The 18,010-nt window shown below is 46.7% G+C and overlaps 1 protein-coding gene across 4 annotated transcripts in view; it reads left to right on the forward strand.

Moving 5' to 3' along the window:
• The window catches only part of aass (aminoadipate-semialdehyde synthase), a 31,440-nt gene that overhangs the window by 1,590 nt on the left and 11,840 nt on the right, over positions 1-18,010 (forward strand). For 2 of the 4 annotated variants that reach the window (XM_042334941.1, XM_007894606.2), the window contains exons 2-14: positions 1,716-1,946; positions 2,513-2,689; positions 3,471-3,555; positions 3,928-3,995; positions 4,531-4,677; positions 5,224-5,302; positions 8,607-8,734; positions 9,525-9,673; positions 10,371-10,493; positions 11,649-11,760; positions 15,263-15,325; positions 15,885-15,952; positions 17,157-17,195. In XM_042334941.1, the coding sequence (XP_042190875.1) occupies positions 1,725-1,946; positions 2,513-2,689; positions 3,471-3,555; positions 3,928-3,995; positions 4,531-4,677; positions 5,224-5,302; positions 8,607-8,734; positions 9,525-9,673; positions 10,371-10,493; positions 11,649-11,760; positions 15,263-15,325; positions 15,885-15,952; positions 17,157-17,195 (1,460 nt within the window). In that variant the 5' untranslated portion in view covers positions 1,716-1,724. Of the gene's footprint in view, positions 1-1,712; positions 1,947-2,512; positions 2,690-3,470; positions 3,556-3,927; positions 3,996-4,530; positions 4,678-5,223; positions 5,303-8,606; positions 8,735-9,524; positions 9,674-10,370; positions 10,494-11,648; positions 11,761-15,262; positions 15,326-15,884; positions 15,953-17,156; positions 17,196-18,010 lie in introns of all 4 variants that reach the window. The other 2 variants (XM_042334942.1, XM_042334943.1) reach the window with 2 other exon arrangements.

An 18,010-nucleotide genomic window follows, 5' to 3' on the forward strand; every position in this document is an offset into this window, starting at 1 on the left:
TTATGTCTTTAAGCTGCTTTTGAAAGTCTCAAAGCGCTTCACAGAATATACTGTAAAGTGAATTGACTGTATATTTTGTGGGCGAAAAACAGCAGCCAATTGCATATAGCTGTATCCCATAAACAGTCGTGGATTGAAATGAACAATTTATTATTATTTATATTATATACAGTATACTCGCGCATGTACTCACATACACAAACACAATATAAACACGCATACACAAAATACACACACATATATACATATTATATGCACAATATACACCTACATATACATAATACATGTATACATAAATACACCGATACACATATAAATACGAGATGTATAAAAATATAAAGGGAAAAACAAGCTGAACAAGCCTGTGAGGTCTTGAAGCTAAGACATTTAAAAGTGAAATAAGGGAACATTTTTTCACACAGTGTATGTGTGGAATTCATTCCCTTGAAGGCATTGTACACGTGTCATCACCCATGTCCCTCTGAAATCTAGGACCATCTCCAAATCTATCTGCTCCCCCTGGTACAATAGTCATCTCCGCTCCCTCAAATCCCAAACCCGGTTGCTTGAGCGCAGATGGCACAAAACCGGCTTCACGTTCACCGCCAGCTGTGGCTTGAGCATCCTTACATCTATCTCGCTCCATCTTGTAAGCCAATACTATGCATTCCTCTCACAGATTTATTCTAGAGGCCAAAAACAACTCCAAAATCTTATTCCCCACCAACCACCAACTTCTCCGCACGCCCCATCAATCACCCTCAATCCTAACATCTAATGCCAAGTGCGAAGAGGTCTTGGATTTCTTTATCTCCAAGATAGATAACATCCACCTGGCTGCCTACTCCTCCTGCCCCATGTCCCCCACCACCACCCCCATTCCCTCTCCATCACCCACTCCTCCTCCCACAGACCCCAAACTACACTCCTTTACCCCCATCTCTCTTTCCTCCCTCTCATCCTCCATCACCCAGATGAAACTCGCCACCTGCTGCCTTGACCCTCTCCCCACCCAGCTGTTGGTCACTCAACTCTCCCTTATCTGCCCACTGCTGGCAGACACCATAAATCAGTCCCTCTCCTCAGGTTCAATCCCACTCCCTCTCAAAACAGCTGTCATCACCCCCCTACTTAAAAGAACTAATCTCGATCCCTTTAACCTCGTGCACTACTGTCCCATTTCAAACCTGCCCTTCCTGGCCAAAGCTCTGAAACACATTGTTGCAAACCAACTTTGCTAATACTTTGCCCTCAACTCCCTACTCAAACCCCTCCAGTCTGGGTTCCCACCAGCTCACAGCACAGGTCAAAATAACAAATGACATCTCTCTTTGACCAGGGCTCCCTCTGCCTCTTGTCCTCCTGTACCTCTCCACTGTGTTCGACACAGTCGACCACACCATACTCCTCCACCATCTCTCCTCCCTCATCCATCTTAGTGGGAACGCACTCGCATGGTTCGAGTCCTACTTAACCACATTGCCTGTCTCTATCTGAGCCGGGCTAGCACACACCAAGCCGGCCTGGCGCACACACCGAGTCTCGTTGACACACACACTGAGCTGCGCTGATGTGCACCGAGCGGAGCTAACACACGCTGAGCTGACACATTGAGCCGGGCTGACACATACCGAGCCAGGCTGACACCCACACTGAGATGGGCTGACACACACTGAGCCGAGCTAAACGCACTGTTTTTGACTTCTTTGAAGCAGCTCCTGACCATGTTGCGCTTGCTGGGCCTGAGAGGACCACGGGCTGTATTCTGCCTCCAGTGCGGTCGTCCCAGAGAAAGCCATCACCAGGCTGTGCTGGCCCTGAGGAGGGAGGACATCAATGCCTGGGAGCGCCGGGCGCCCCTGGCACCCAAGCACATCCAGGAGCTGACCAACGCAGGCTGTAAGGTCCTAGTGCAGCCCTCCAACAGACGGGCAATCCATGAAAAGGTAAGTCCAGAGCCATCACCGCAGCAACAAGCTTCACTCAACCACAACCACCACCAATAACAAATTCCATTTATACCACGCCTTTCACATTGTGAGGATGTCCCAAGGCGCTGGCCGGTCAAGGGTTTGCACCCAAGCTGGGATTTGGAGTCAAGAGGGGTGGATGGAAGGGAATGGGGGTGGGTGGATGGGTGGAGGCATGGTCAAAGTGGAAGGCTTGAGATGGGCCTTGAAGGAGGCAAGGGAGGGGTTGAGGTGGACTGTCTCCAGAGGGTGGGGCAGACAGGCCGAAGGCCCAACCACTGATCGTGGGGGGGTGCAGGGCGGGGGACATGGAGAAGGCCAGTGCCTGCCAAGTGGAGATGACACCCATCTGGACACGGTGATGATTTTCCGCATGGGTCAGATACCTGGCTGATCACGGGACTTCCACGTGGGTCTGACACACGGCTGATCACGCTGATGGGTTTCCCCATGTGTCAGACAGCTGACTTTTTTTAAGGCGTGAAGCACCAGCGAGATGACACTGGCATTGAGCCTATAACCTTTTAGTGCCCCATGTTTAGTATTACAGACAAGCGGGAGCGATCATCCAGGAGGATATCTCCGAGGCTTCCATGATTATCGGAGTGAAAGGCCTCCCTGTGGAAAAGCTGATTCCGAAGAAGACATACGCCTTCTTCTCTCACACCATCAAAGCACAGGAGGCCAACATGCCTCTACTGGACGCCATTTTGGCCAAGGTACATCCATTCCCGACTGTGTGGTGCCTGCTCCAAGTTCCAGTAATACAGTCAGAGTGATTAGTAATGCAAACTCACCAAGTACCAATAATTCAGCCACATTGACTAGTACTGCAGCCCCACTGAGTACCAGTAATACAGTTACAGTGTCCACAGCCTCACCCTGTTATTAGTGACTAGAGCTACAACCTCACTGAGGTATTTGTAATAGGTAATAGTGACGAGTACTAGAGGCTCACCCAGTTATATAATAATAATAATAATAATTCTTGTATTTGATATAGCGCTTTTCATGTCGGGAGGACGTCCCAAAGCGCTTCACAGAATATACTGTAAAGTGAATTGACTGTATATTTGTGGGCGAAACGCGGCAGCCAATTGCGCACAGCAATGTCCCACAAACAGTCATGAATTGAAAATGACCAATTTATTTTATTATTGTTTTTGGTTTTTGGAGGGATTATTATTAGGCTCTGTGTGGAGTAAGGAAACTTGCCCAAGGTTTCACTCTGCCTGGAATTGAACTCAGGTCTCTCGCTTGCAAAGCGAGTGCTCTAACCACTGAGCTACAGGACTCCACAGTTACTAGTAATATAGTAATAGTGACTAGTAATCAAGCCTCATAGTGTTACTAATGACTAGTACGAGAGCCTTATTGAGTTACTAATGATACAGTAATAGTGGCTGGTAATCAACCCTTACTGAGATACTGTGTGCTAGGTTTGTGCCCTCTTTGTGCTTGCTGTGTGCCTGATCACTATGTGCTTTTTCTGTTTTGAAGGAAATCCGTCTCATCGATTACGAGAAGATGGTGGACAGCAAAGGGTCAAGGGTTGTGGCTTTTGGCCAATGGGCTGGAGTAGCAGGTGAGATGAGCCGTACAGTCTGACCTGCCTGTTATACCCTCTATGTGCGTACAATACAATCTGACTCACCTGTTACATTTTGTATGTACAGTCCAGTCTGACCTGCCCGTTATGCCCTATGTGTGTACTGTACAGGCTGACCTGCCTGTCATGCCCTATGTGTGTACAGTACACCCTGACTTGCCTGTTATGCCCTATGTGTGTAAGTCTAGTCTGACCTGCCCATTATGTCCTATGTGTATACACTACAGTCTGATTATACAAATGTATACAAATGTTGTTTGTTGTTTTTGTTGATTCACCCGTTACATTCTCTGTGTGAACCCTCTGTGTACAGTCTGACCTGCCTGTAACACACTCTGTTTGTGACAGGAATGATCAACATCCTGCATGGTTTGGGGCTGCGTTTCTTGGCTTTAGGTCATCATACCCCCTTCACGGTGAGTCATTTTTCAGCTTCTTTATGGATAAAAAAACTCACACATTTGACTCAGAGTCTTATCAAATTGTTGAGATGTCTCAAAGCACTTCACAGGATTCACTGTAAAGTGGATTGACTGTGTATTTTGTGAATGACCAATTTTATCTGGAGGATTGTTGGTCAGGACACCAGTAGAAACTCCCTTTTTCTTTTCCAATGGTGCTTAATGTTTAATGTCAATTTAGAGAGGCAGATGTCACCTTGTTTTAACATCTCATCTGAAGGACAGCATCTCTGACAATAAGTGCTCCCCCCAGCATAGATTGGAGTATCAGCCTTGACTATGTGAGTTTCAAGTTGCGAAGTGGGGCTTGAACTCACAACCTTTCTGACACAGAGGCAAGAGTGCTACCAGTTTTGTTAGGCTCACACAAATTGTGGAACCAGAACTGGGCAAACTTCATGGGTTGGGGTGGCGTTCAGTCTTGTGTTGGGTGTTGGTGAAGGGGTTGGATGGTGGAGCCTGGACTAAACCCTTTTCTTCTTTTTCCCAGCATATTGGCATGGCTCACAACTACAGGAACAGCGCACAAGCTGTGCAAGCTGTGCGTGACTGCGGCTATGAGATCTCACTGGGATTGATGCCAAAGTCCGTCGGACCAGTCACCTTTGTGTTCACAGGCAGCGGAAATGTGTCTAAGGTAAGCTTAGGTGTTGATACTCTGGTCAAACTGTACCTAGAATACTGTGTACAGTTCTGGTCACTGTGACATAAAGGGGGCTGCCCAGGATCTAGAGCCGGTGCAGAGGAGAGCAATGAGGATGATCCCCAGGGTTAGAGGAATGAGCTGTGTGGAATGATTAGACAAGCTAAGGCTCTTCAGTCTTGAGAGAAGACGACTCAGAGGGGACTTTATTGAGGTGTATAATATTTTAAATGGGATTGAAAAAGTAGATCAATACTTTAGGATGCACCAAGGCAGTAGAGCAAGAGGACACGGGTTTAGAATTATTATGAGCAATTTCAGTACAGACACCAGGAACTTTTTCTTTATCCAGAGGATAATTAATGACTGGAACAGGTTCCCGTGAAGGGTGGTTGAGGCCAGGACACTGCGACTCATTTAAAAAGCAGCCTTATTCTGTGATGGGAGCATAATATAGCAATGATTGAAATATTGATCAGAACACTGCATAGCATTGATCAGAGCACTGTATAGCATTGACCTGAAAATGTCTTTTTATAGGGAGCTCAGGAAATCTTTAATGAACTTCCTTGTGTGTTTGTGGAGCCTCACGAGCTGCAGGAGGTTTTCCGATGTGGAGGTAGGCCAAAACCATTCTGACCCTGGTTTTCTGTTGCATGGTTCAGAAGGTTGACTTTTAGTGTTGTCTGGGGCCAGCAGAGGAGTTCAGAGAGATAAAAGGGTGCCAGGATGGATTTGTATGTGAGGGTGAGGATTAAGACCATAAGACCATAAGACGTAGGAGCAGGAGTAGCCCATTCGGTCCCTCGAGCCTGCCCCACCATTTAATAAGATCATGGCTGATCTTCTAACCTAATTCCATTTACCCGCCCTATCCCCATATCCCTTAATCCCTCTATCCTTTGAAATCTATCAACCTCATTTTGAATATGTTCAAGGACTGAGCATCCACAACCTTCTGGGGTAGAGAATTCCACAAATTCACTACCATCTAGTGAAGAAATGTTTCTTCAACTCAGTTCGAAAAGGCTGACCCTTAATCTTGAGACTATGACCCTGAGTTTTAGATTCTCCAACAAGGGGAAACAGTCTCACGGTATCTACCCTGTCAAGACCCTTAAGAATCTTATAGGTTTCTGTAAGATCACCTCTAATTCTTCTATATTCTAGAGAATATAGGCCTAGTTTACTCAACCTATCCTCATAGGTCAACCCCCTCATCCCAGGAACCAACCTAGTGAATCTACACTACACCAATCTAAGGCAAGTATGTCCTTTCATAAATAAGGAAACCAAAACTGCACACAATATTCTAGGTGCTATCTCACCAAGATCTTATACAACTGCAACAAAACTTCCCTACTCTTGTACTCTAACCCTTTTACAACGAACCCCAACATGGCATTAGCTTCCTAGTTGTTTGCTGTACTTGCATACTAACTTTTTGTGACTGGTGTACAAGGACATCCAAATCCTTCTGAACACTAACACTACTTAGTCTCTCCCACTGTAGAAAATAATCCACTTTTCTATTTTTACTACCTAGGTGGATAATTTCACAGTTCCCCGCATTATTCTCCCATCTGCCTTCTTCTTGCCCATTCACCTAGCCTGTCTATTTCCCTTTGCATTCTTCTTTCCTATCCAAGATCTTTGAGAGAGCTGTTATCTCCCAGCTTCGCTCTTTCCTCTCCTCCCACTCCCTCCATGAACCCCTCCAATCGGGTTTCCGTGCTGCCCACAGCACAGAAACTGCTCTGGTCAAGGTCACAAATGACATCCTGATCATGTGCAACCAGGGCTTTCTCTGTCTCCTCCTCCTCCTCAACCTCTCTGCTGCCTTTGACACCGTGGACCACTCAATCCTCCTCCATCGCCTCTACTCCCACCTCAACCTTCAAGGTTGTGTCCTTGACTGGTTCAGGTCTTACCTTTCACACCGCCTCCACTTCGTTGCAGCAAACAGCTTCTCCTCCAGACTCTGCACTGTCTCGTGCGGTGTTCCTCAAGGCTCTGTCCTAGGTCCCCTCCTCTTCACCATCTACATGCACCCTTTGGTGACGTCATCCTCAGACATGGGGTAAATTTCCACATGTATACGGATGATACCCAACTCTATCTCTCTGCCTCCACCCTCAACTCCCTCCTCATCGGCCTTCCCAACTCTTTCCTTCACTAGCTGCAGATCATCTAAAACTCTGCAGTTCGTGTACTCTCGCGCACCAGGCTCCGCGACCCCATCACTCCCACCCTCGGCCGACTCCACTGGCTCCCCATCCCCCAGAAGATCAAGTTTAAGACCCTTGTCCTCACTTTCAAGGCCATCCATGGCCTTGCCCCCTCCTACCTCTCTGACCTGCTGACTCCCTACCAACCTGTCCGCTCCCTCTGTTCAGCTCCCTCCGTACACTCCAATGTCTCCCGCCTGACCCGCCTTACCATCGGTGGCTGGGCTTTTAGCCTCTCTGTCCCCACACTCTGGAACTCCAACCCATGATCCCTTCGCCTCGCTTCCTCCCTCGTCTCCTTCAAGGCCAGTCTCAAGACCCTTCTCTTCGATCGTGCCTTCAGTCGCCCTCCCGTCTCTCTGCCTTCCCTCAGATCTACACCATCCCTCCCCCATGCTCGGGCCCCGACACCTGACTGTTCAGCGCTTTGGGACATCCTCCTGACATGAAAGGCGCTCTATAAATGTAATTTTGTTGTTTTTGTTGTTCTTGTGTCATCCTCACAGCTTATTCTCGCATCTAGCTTTGTATCGTCTGCGAATTGAGATATGTTAAGTTCTATTTGCTCATCTAAATCATTGATATAGACAAATAAATAATTGAGGCCCAAGCACTGATCCTTGCGGCACTCCACTTGTCACATCCTGCCAATCTGAGAAGGACCCGTTTATTCCTACTCTCTGTTTCTTCCTGTTAGCCACTCTCCAATCCATGCTAATATATTACCTTTAATTCCATGGACTCTAATCTTATACAACAGCCTTTTATTTGGGACCTTGTCGAATGCCTTCTGGAAATCCAAATACACCACATTTACTGGTTTCCCCCTATCTAACCTGCTAGTTACATCCTCAAAAACTCTAAAAGATTTGTTAAACATGATTTCCCTTTCGTAAAGCCATGGTGACTCTGCCTAATCATGTTATGATTTTCTAAGTACACCACAACGTAAGGACTAATTAAGGACTCTAGAATTTTCCCTACTGATGTCAGACTAACTGGTCTATAGTTCCCCACTTTTTGTCTCCCATTCTTCTTAAATAGTGGTATTATGTTTGTAATCTTCCAATCAATGGGAACCGTTCCAGAATCCAGGGAATTTTGGAAGATCAAAAATAAAGCATCCACTATCTCTACAGCCACCTCTTTTAGTACCCTAGGATATAGGCCATCGGGTCCAGGGGCTTTGTTGGTTTTTAATCCTATCAATTTCTCTAGTACTATTGCTTTACTGATGTTCATTTCTTTAAGTTCTTCACTAACATTAGCCTCCAGGTTCCCCTCTATTTTCGGTAAGTTTTCAGTGTCCTCTAATATGAAGACAGAAGCAAAATATTTGTTTAATCACTGCCATTTCTTTATTCCCCGTTATAATTTCTCCTGTCTCTGCCTGCAATGGACCCACATTCACATTGATAGTCTCTTCTTCTTTATGTACTTGTAAAAACTCTTACAATCTGTCTTTATGTTCCTAGCAAGTTTACCCTCATATTCCATTTTCTCCCTCTTAATCAGTTTCTTGGTTTTCCTTCGCTGATCTCTAAAGCCCTCTAAAGTCCTGATTCAAATCAATCTGCTGGGAGCCAAGGAGGCAGGGGAGTCTTTTGAGGACTCAGGTGTTGGGCATGTGCAGTTCGGTAGGGTTTTGGATGTGTGTCAGCTTGTAATGCGGAGTCGGCTGTTTCGCTCACGCAGATCAGAGTAAGGTTTATGCCACTGTCCTCAGTCGTCATCACCACGTTGTGAGGAAGAGTGACGGAAAGTATGACCCGTTTGAATACCAGCACCAGCCAGAGTTGTACACGTCTCGCTTCAGTACGGACGTAAGTTATCAATAAAACTAATCTTACACTCACAAACCCACCCTCTCATCCCCCCTCTTCATTCCACCCCCCCAACTGCACAAGTCCCCCCCCCCCCTCACCCCCTCAACCCTCCACTCACAAACCCCCCAATCTCACTGCCATTGGAAACCCTACTTCTGTGTAGTGTTTTTGTGAACATGTCAGGCTGACTCAGTCAGTCACTGTCTTGTTTGAGTCAGGAGCTTGTGGGTTCAAGCCTCACATCAGGAACTTTTAAGGTCACAGTCCAGGCTAATGCTCCAATGTGGTTCTGGGGGGAGCGCTGCAAAGTCGGAGATGCGATCGTATGGATGAGATGTTAAACCAAAGTCCCATCTTTACCTGTTTAGCTGGACATTAAACATTACGCAGTACAATTGGAAAAGAGAAGGGAGTTGTCATATTGGCTGTAGAGGACTCCCATATCAGAATTGAGTCACACATGAAAATCTCTGCCTTACCCCCTCCTTTGCCTCCTTTAAGGCCTGTCTCAAGATCTTCCTCTTTGACTGGGCCTTCAGGCATCCTCCTACCCCCATCCAGACTGTCCTCCACCCCTCTTGATTCCAATCCCCAGCTCGTTGTTCAAACCCTGTCCAGCACCTTGAGGGTCCTCCCAACATATTGCAATTTGTTGTTATTGTTGTTTTATCTGGGAGATTATTGGCCAGAGCACTGGGAGAGAGAAACTCCTTTCTCTTTTTCAGAAGTGCCTTTAACGTCCATCTGGTGTACACAAGGCTGACCAGAATTCTTGTGTCTGTTTCAGATTGCTCCCTACACTACCTGTCTAATAAATGGTATCTACTGGGACCACCACACTCCGCGCTTACTCACCCGGCAGGATGCTCAGAACCTATTGGCATCAGCCAAGTCCTTTGACCCGATGTGTGACGGTTGCCCAGAGTTGCCGCACAGGTATGCCTCTTGATGTGATAAATTAGCACTCTAGACAGTGGAACCAAGCTCGGCGCACACACACACAACATACAACTCCTGGGTGGGTAGTGATCAGACAACCCACATTCCACCTCCTCTTAGCCTGTGGGTCCATATTACCCTGCATCTTAAGATCACCCAGGGTTGTGGAGGATTCGTACACTGGGTCTTCATTTAGCATCTGCTTTTATTTTCGATTCAGGTCTCTATGGTCAGGCAATTGTCTCTCACAGTGTTGCAGTGAAAAACTCTGTGTTGATCTGGGATTTGAGGTAAAAAAAGAATGAGTTTAATGCTGTGACTAAGGAAGTGGGTACGAAGGGGAACAGGGTGTGATAATTTGCCTGGTACATCTTTCAGACCAGAGGCAACTTGGGGGGCATTTAAAGGAGAATTGGATAGGCACATGTAGAGGGAGAGAATTAGAAGGAATGGGGAAGAGTAAGGCATTTTGATTTGGATGGATGGCTTTTTGGAGATGGCCCAAAGCACCATACTGAAGCGTCAGCATAGACTGCGAGCTCAAAGTCACCAACATGGGGCTTGAACCCACAACCTCATGACTCAGAGGCCAGAGCACGAGTGACTGAGCCAGGCTGACCCAGTTGAATCAGGAGCTTGTGGGTGGGTGACAGAGAGATGGGGATGCTCTGACTAAATGCTACTTCTCCTGTAGATTTCTGGCTATTTGTGACATCTCCGCCGACGCTGGAGGTTCCATCGAGTTCATGAATGAGTGCACGACCATTGATATGCCATTTTGCATATATGATGCAGACCAGCACACCATCCATGACAGGTAAGGGCTGGGGGAGAGGGAATAACATGAAACATACAATGTGGTCACATTTTATGTTCAGCCCGCTGAAGCACTTTGAGATGTCACAATGACATGACAAGCGCTGAATCAAATGTAAGGATTGCTATGATTACAATTATTAATCCCTCCAAAAGAATAAAAAATAAAATAAATAAGAATAATTTGGTCACTCAATCCACGACTGTTTGTGGGAGACTTCTGTGCGCGATTTGCTGCCGAGTTTAGCCCACAACATATTCAGTCAATTCACTTCACAGTATATTCTGTGAAGTACTTTAAGAAATCTCGAAGCTGTGATAAGGCATTGTATCAAATGCAAGGATGATTATTAGCATTATTATTATTAGATTTACCCATGACCTTTTGTGCACTCTCTTGTGTATTTGTATGTGAATGTGTATTTTGTGGGCGTACCTAGCAGCCAGTTTGCATACAGCAATGTCCATGAAATGAGTGACCAATTTTTTCTGGGTATTGTTGGATGGGAAATCGGGAGAGAGAAACTCGCTTCTCTTTTCCAATAGCGCCACAGAATCTTTAACATTCACCTGAACAGACACTGATGGGACCTCAGTTAATCCTAAGGATGATGCCTCTGACACTGCAGCGTTCCCCGCAGCACTGCACTGAACTGTTAGCCTGGACTGTGAGCCCAAAGTCTCTGACAGAGGGGCTTAAACCCATGATTTTCTGGGCAACTTAACCAGGTTGAGACACTAATTACAACGAATTACATAGAGAAGTCATGGGACACAATTGTGGAAAGATCTTCAAATTAAGGCTGAAGCAGGTTCGGCAGTTGAACTGGAAATATTCTCCCCAGTGCCGCTGGATCTCAGAGTCAGAAACGCAATGGGTCTCACTGGCTAAGTCCCTGTGTAGTTTGGAGCTTGATGTTTGCTTTCAGAGAAAAAACGTTATTTTCTCTGTGTAGCAATCGTTCTTTGGTGTATAACGGCCTTTCTTTCTCATGTGTGCATGTGTGTGCTTGTTTGTGTATGCGCGTATGTGTGTGCATGTGTGTGCATGTATGTGTTTGTGTATGTGTTTGTGTATGCGTGTACCCATGTGTCTGTGCGTGTATGTGCGCATGTGTGTGCACATGTGTGTCTGTGTGTGTTCATTTGCTTACAGCGTGGAAGGCAATGGCATTCTGATGTGTTCAATCGACAACCTGCCTGCCCAGCTCCCGATAGAGGCCACGGAGTGCTTTGGAGACATGCTGTTCCCCTACATATGGGAGATGGTAAGCACTTTCCAGAGCTCCCTATGCTTTGTCCCCCATGTCTGATACTCTCAGATTTGCAGCGAAAACCATCCTGGTCTTGAAAGGTCATCACTGTTGCAAGGTCTCATTTAGAAGATGTTTTAAGGATTATTATTTTTACTTAGTATTTTGAGAAATCTTGCTTAACAAGTTTCATCAATTCCATAGTTTAATGCAGTGTTGTGGGTGATGGGGTGAACTGTTTTACATATATATCACATATATGAGTGTATATATTATATGTGTATATACTCCATATAAGACTGTATACAAGTCTATAAACTATATGTAAGAGAAAGGAAGACAGGCTAACTCAGGGATGAAGGTGGGCTGGTTAAAATGATGTAGACAGTGAGCGAAGTAACTGGTTGCTAATGAATATTGCCTGGTTAGTCCAGTTAGTCTGTGTTGTGTGTGTGTGACTCTGATTGGGAGTCTGGACTGGTTGGGAACAGTCTCAGTGTTCTTAGCTTGGTCCCATTGAAGGTGGTGAGCTTTCAAGCCTTTTGAAACTTGGTTGCTTGCTAGGTCTGTACTGTTTACGTCACAGAGGGGGAGGGGTGGGGACAGCAAGCAAATGATGGTTTAGAGTTCAGTGCTGGAAAGCATCAGCTGACATCGGTGGCATGTTGCATCCAAGGTTCAAATTACTAGAAAAAGATTGACACGGTCAGGACATTTGGCGGAAGGTAGGTTTGTGCGGGAAATCTCCCGTTTCCTGTCCCTTTTGTTAGCAAAATTGTGTAATTTGAGAAGGCATTGATTTTTAACAATTTCCTGCCCTTCTCCCTGACAAACTGTGTGTAACATTATCCAAATGGTTGTGTAACTCTCTTGTGTATCAACATGTATCGTCATGATTTGCATTCCACAGTTACACAGCGTGCTTCAGGGAGAAACACAGCCTTTCAAGTAGGTATAGCAACAACAAATTACATTTATGCAGCGCTTTTCACATCGGGAGGATGTCCCAAAGCTCTGGACAGTGAGTCTCCAGTGAAAGCTTGCTAGAAAGTGCTCTGAAAGTGCTCTATCCTCATTCACCGCCTCTCCTCTCACCTCAACCTCCACGGCGCTGTCCTTGACTGGTTCAGATCGTACCTCTCACACTACCTGCACTTCATCTCCTCAAACGGCTTCTCCTCTAGCCCCCGGACCATCTTGTAGGGCGTTCCTCAGGGCTATCTATATGCTCTCTCTTGGTGAGATCATCCGCAGACATGGGGTCAACTTCCACATTCATGCAGATGACACCCTGTCTCCACCCTTGACTCCAGGACCACTGCTGTCCTGACAGAATGTCTGTCAGACATCACATCCTGGATGAGAGCTAACTTTCTTCAGTTGAACGTCAACAAGACCGAGCTCTCCTGATTGGCTCCCGTCACCTCAGGCCCTGGTAGCATCACCATCCATGGCTGCACACTCCTCCTTGCTAAGCCAGTCCGGAACCTTGGGGTCTTGTTTCACCCTCAACTATCCTTTCTACCCCACATCTGCGCCATGACCCGCTCTGTCTTCCCCCACCTCGGCAACATCGCCTGGTTCTGCCACTCACACATCGCAGGCCGCCGAAACCCTCATACATGCTTTCATTACATTGAGGCTGAACTATGCAGACGCATTGCTTGTCGGCCTCCCCAACCCCTCTGCAGATCATCCAGAACCCTGTCCTCTCCCGCATTAGGCTCTGTGACCCTATCACCCCCATCCTTGCCCAACTTCACTGGCTTCCCATCACACAGAGGATACAGTTCAAGATCCTGGTCCTCACCTTCAAAGCCTTCCATGGTCTTGCTCCCCCCTACCTCTGTGACCTCCTAATCCCCTACCATCCTGTTTCTCCCCTGCATCTGCGCCATGACCGCCACTACCTACCACTACCTCTGCAACATTGCCAGACTCCGCCACTGCCTCACTCCTCAGGCTGCCGAAACCCTCACCCATGCATTCATTACATCAAAGTTCAATTACGGGAACTCCCTCCTCATCAGCCTTCACAACTCTTTCCTTCACAAGCTGCAGATCATCCAAAATTCTGCAGCTCGTGTACTCTCGCGCACCAAGCTCCGCGACCCCATCACGTCCGACTCCACTGGCTCCTCATCCCCCAGAGGTTTGAGTTCAAGATCCTTGTCCTCACTTTCAAGGCCATCCATGGCCTTCCCACCTCCTACCTCTCTGACCTGGTGACTCCCTACCAACCTGCCCGCTCCCTCCATTCAGCAGGCTCTGGCCTGCTCCATATCTCCCGCCAGACCCACCCTACCATCGGTTGCTGGGCTTTCAGCCTCTCTGCCCCCACACTCTGGAATTCTAACCCACGGTCCCTTCGCCTCGCTTCCTCACCTCCTTCAAGGTGGGTCTCAAGACCCTTCTCTTCGATCATGCCTTTGGTCGTCCTTCCAACTCTCTGCCTTCCCTCACCCCTACACCACCCCTCCCCCATACTCGGGCTCCGACACCTGACTGTTCAGCGCTTTGGGACGTCCTCCCGCCGTGAAAGGCACTCTATAAATGTAATTTTGTTGTTGTTGTTTGCTGGAGTCCCCAAACTTTAGGTCTTGTCAATCTGTGCCAAATATTCTCTGGAATTAGATAAGAACTCCAGGGAGAGACTACGCATTCCATTCCAACAATCTGGGATTTCCATGTGTACGTGGGTTGCATGGAATTCTCAGTTTGGTTTGTATATTCTTAAGCATGGTGATAGGTTTCTGCATGTGTCAGACACTTGTCTGACCAAAACAAAAATAATGTTTATACAGAGAAAAAATAATTGAAATAAAGAACTGTGTAATGGGCCTTTAGCTGTTCCATTTCCAGTCCCCGGGGTCTAAGTGTGTGGGGATTATATAGACTGTACAACGTGGAAGCAGGTCATTGGGGACCAGTCCATGCCAGAGTTTCTACTGCACACGAGCCTCTAGCGAGCGTGGGGATTGGTTAGCTGGAATCCCATGTTCTGCATTAGATATGATCAAACAAGAAAGACAGGTCACCATGACCCAACGACTGGCTGGTCACACAACAGTGACAGCCCACAGAGAGATGAGCGACAGATTCTGTACACCAGTCACTAGATATATCAGACTCTAGAGAGACGTCACTGTTAATATCGGACAATACGGGGGCATCACTGTTAACATGGTTTCTTGTTCAGCCGGTTGTCTGAACATGCGGAAACCCGACACCGTGCTTAAGAGTCTCCAAACCATACTGATCTGTCAAACTGTATAGAGGTGTCACTGATTATATATAGTACTGCTAGTACAGGTTATATTTAGCACATGTTGGCTTGTGGTAACTGTTGGGAGTTTAACCATTTAAAACATTCATAGAAGCTTTGGCTTACAGGGTTAACGGGAGCTGAGTGGGAAGAACACCAGCCAATAATTGTGACTGGGAAGCCTGTGGGTTGATGCTAAGTCTGTCTGTTTGATGTTTATCTAAAAGTAATTAGTTTAATTTTGTTCCTCAGTTGGCCTCTGATGCCACTGTACCTTTTGAAAAGCAGCAAGGCTTCTCCCCCTTGGTCAAAAATGTAAGTGCAGGCCTACCTGTGTCATTGTTCACTGTCTGTGTCACTGTTCACTGAGTCTGTATCACTGTTCATTGTGTCTGTGTCACTGTTCGTTGTGTCTGTGTCACTGTTCCTTGTGTCTGTGTCACTGTTCACTGTGTCTGTGTCACTGTTCACTGTGTCTGTGTCACTGTTCACTGTGTCTGTGCCACTGTTTACTGTGTCTGTGTCACTGTTCGTTGTGTCTGTGTCACTGTTCCTTGTGTCTGTGTCACTGTTCGTTGTGTCTGTGTCACTGTTCACTGAGTCTGTGTCACTGTTCGTTGTGTCTGTGTCACTGTTCGTTGTGTCTGTGTCACTGTTCGTTGTATCTGTGTGACTGTTCACTATGTCTGTGTGACTGTTCACTGTGTCTGTGCCACTGTTCACTGTGTCTGAGCCACTGTTCACTGTGTCTGTGCCACTGTTCACTGTGTCTATGTCACACTTCACTGCCTATGTCACTATCACTGTTATAATAATAATAATCCTTGCATTTGATATAGCGCCTTATCACGTTTCATAAACTGCTTATTTCCAGGCTGTAATAGCGTCCAATGGTTCCTTGACTCCCAAATTCAAGTACATTCAGAAGATGAGAGCAAACAGGTAAGATTGCCTGCATTCCCTGGGTCCATTGGTATCACTTTCACCTCTGAGTCAGAAAGTTGTGGGTTCAAGCCAAACATCAGGACTTGGAACTTAGATAGAAATTATGAGTTACTTATGTAATTATTTTCTACACATAGAAATCCCCTGTGTCTGGAATGGAATGTGCCCTCTCACCGGAGGGCCGGACCCTGCTCACCTTATCCCGAAGAATATTAGGTACAGGTTGATGAGAGCCAAGGCTTGGAGACCCACGAGTGTATGTTGGGGTCTAACCAGCTAAAACCACATAGCTTGCCATTGAGCACGGTCTGGCAAGGTTTCCCACTACTTGTCCAGCTAGGATCACCCTACCTGTTAGGGCTTTGGCTTGCAAGGTTAACAAGGAACTGATTGGGAAGGGTCCCTGCCCCCCAGTGATTGGTCTCCTTCTCCAGGTCCTGCTGATGAGCCAGGCTTGGCTGCTCATCTTCAGTGCCCTGGATTACTGCAGCCCCGCTTGGTTTAGGAACTTGACTGGAGACCGTCATAGAGGGCTGTCACGATTCTGACATTCCAATGTCCATACGTTACCTTGGAGCCAGTTCAGCTTATCCCCACAACCCCCCTCACCCCCACTCCCCAGCGGGAAGATTGTTTCTGTTTCCTGAAAAGACTGTTATTTGGTGTTCAGAAATAGACAGCATTTTACTGCAGTCCTATCTTATTAGGGAAAGAGGGAAAGTGTCAGCTGGCTCAGTGGTAGCACTGTCCCTTTCAGTATGAAGGTTGTGGGTTCAAGCCCCACGTTGGTCTTGGAATCACATAGACTAAGATGACCCACTATTGCAGTGCTGAGGAGCACTGTATTGTCGGAGGGGCCGTCTATCGGATAAGACGTTAAAACGAGTTTGGTGCCTGTTCAGGTGGATGTTAAAGATCCCGCAGCACTATTGGAAAAGAGAAGGGAGTTGCTCTGTCCCAGTGTTCTTGCCGACAATCCCCAAGATAAAATCAGTCACTTGTGGCTGTTTGTGGGACGTCGCTGTGAGCAAATTGGCTGCCGAGTCTGCCCACACAGCACACAGTCACTATACAGTGGCCTGTAAAGTGCTTTGTGACGTCCACCAGAGGTGAAAATGAAAATGGAAGGATTGATACTGTTACGGAATTGTGCCAGCTGAAGTCTGACTGGAGTATTTGGTGGGGTATTAAATCACAACAGGGCAAAAGCTCCTTATGGTATAGCTGCACACATCAAAAGGTAGAAAAGCCTCTGCTCTCTCTGATGTGACTCTGTGCAGCCCTGGCCAGTGGGCAGGGCTTTAACTAACCCCCAGGAACCTGAGAGCTCACAACTTGCACCTCTGTGACCCTCCCGATGGCCTCTCACTAACCAGATTTATTCTTTGCACAGTGTGGCAGGCTGTCTCTTGATTATGCCTTTACCTTGCATGTCCTGTGAGACCCAGCTGGCAACCCGAAGACACGTCTCTTTCAGGAAGGGTTCTTTTTGTGGGTAGCTCTGACCTCTTTGATTCTCCCTCTTAATGTGCATTCTGCTCATGCATGGGTTGTCCCAACGGTATCGCACGTTTAACAACTAGAGTTCACAGATTCACAATTGTCATACGTTTAACTAGATCGTGCATGGATTACCAATTATGTTACACATTTAACTACAGGGTACAAATACATGGATTACAAACTGGGTCACACTTTTCATTATATCAGTGCATGGATTATAGACTGTTTCACACTTTGAACTACACTAGTGCATGATCAACAACTGTGTGTGTCACACATTTAATTCTATTAGTGCATGGATCAACTGTGTCACAGTCTTAACTAGGTTAGTGCATGGATTACCAATTGCTTCACACATTTTAACTGCTTTGGTAACTACAAACTTTTAACAAGCTTCGTATTGACCTATGGGCCCTGAATGTTCCTGGGCTTCAAGTGAGTTCCTTTTTTTAATGAATCAGTGTGGCATACAGAGTTTGTTGGACCAAGGCAGTTGTGTCTATACTCTCCTTGTTGTGCTTGCTTGACTGGATATTCGAGCTGTGTGCTTGC

Source organism: Callorhinchus milii, unplaced genomic scaffold (assembly GCF_018977255.1).
Source record: "Callorhinchus milii isolate IMCB2004 unplaced genomic scaffold, IMCB_Cmil_1.0 Scaffold5, whole genome shotgun sequence".
NCBI lineage: Eukaryota > Metazoa > Chordata > Chondrichthyes > Chimaeriformes > Callorhinchidae > Callorhinchus > Callorhinchus milii.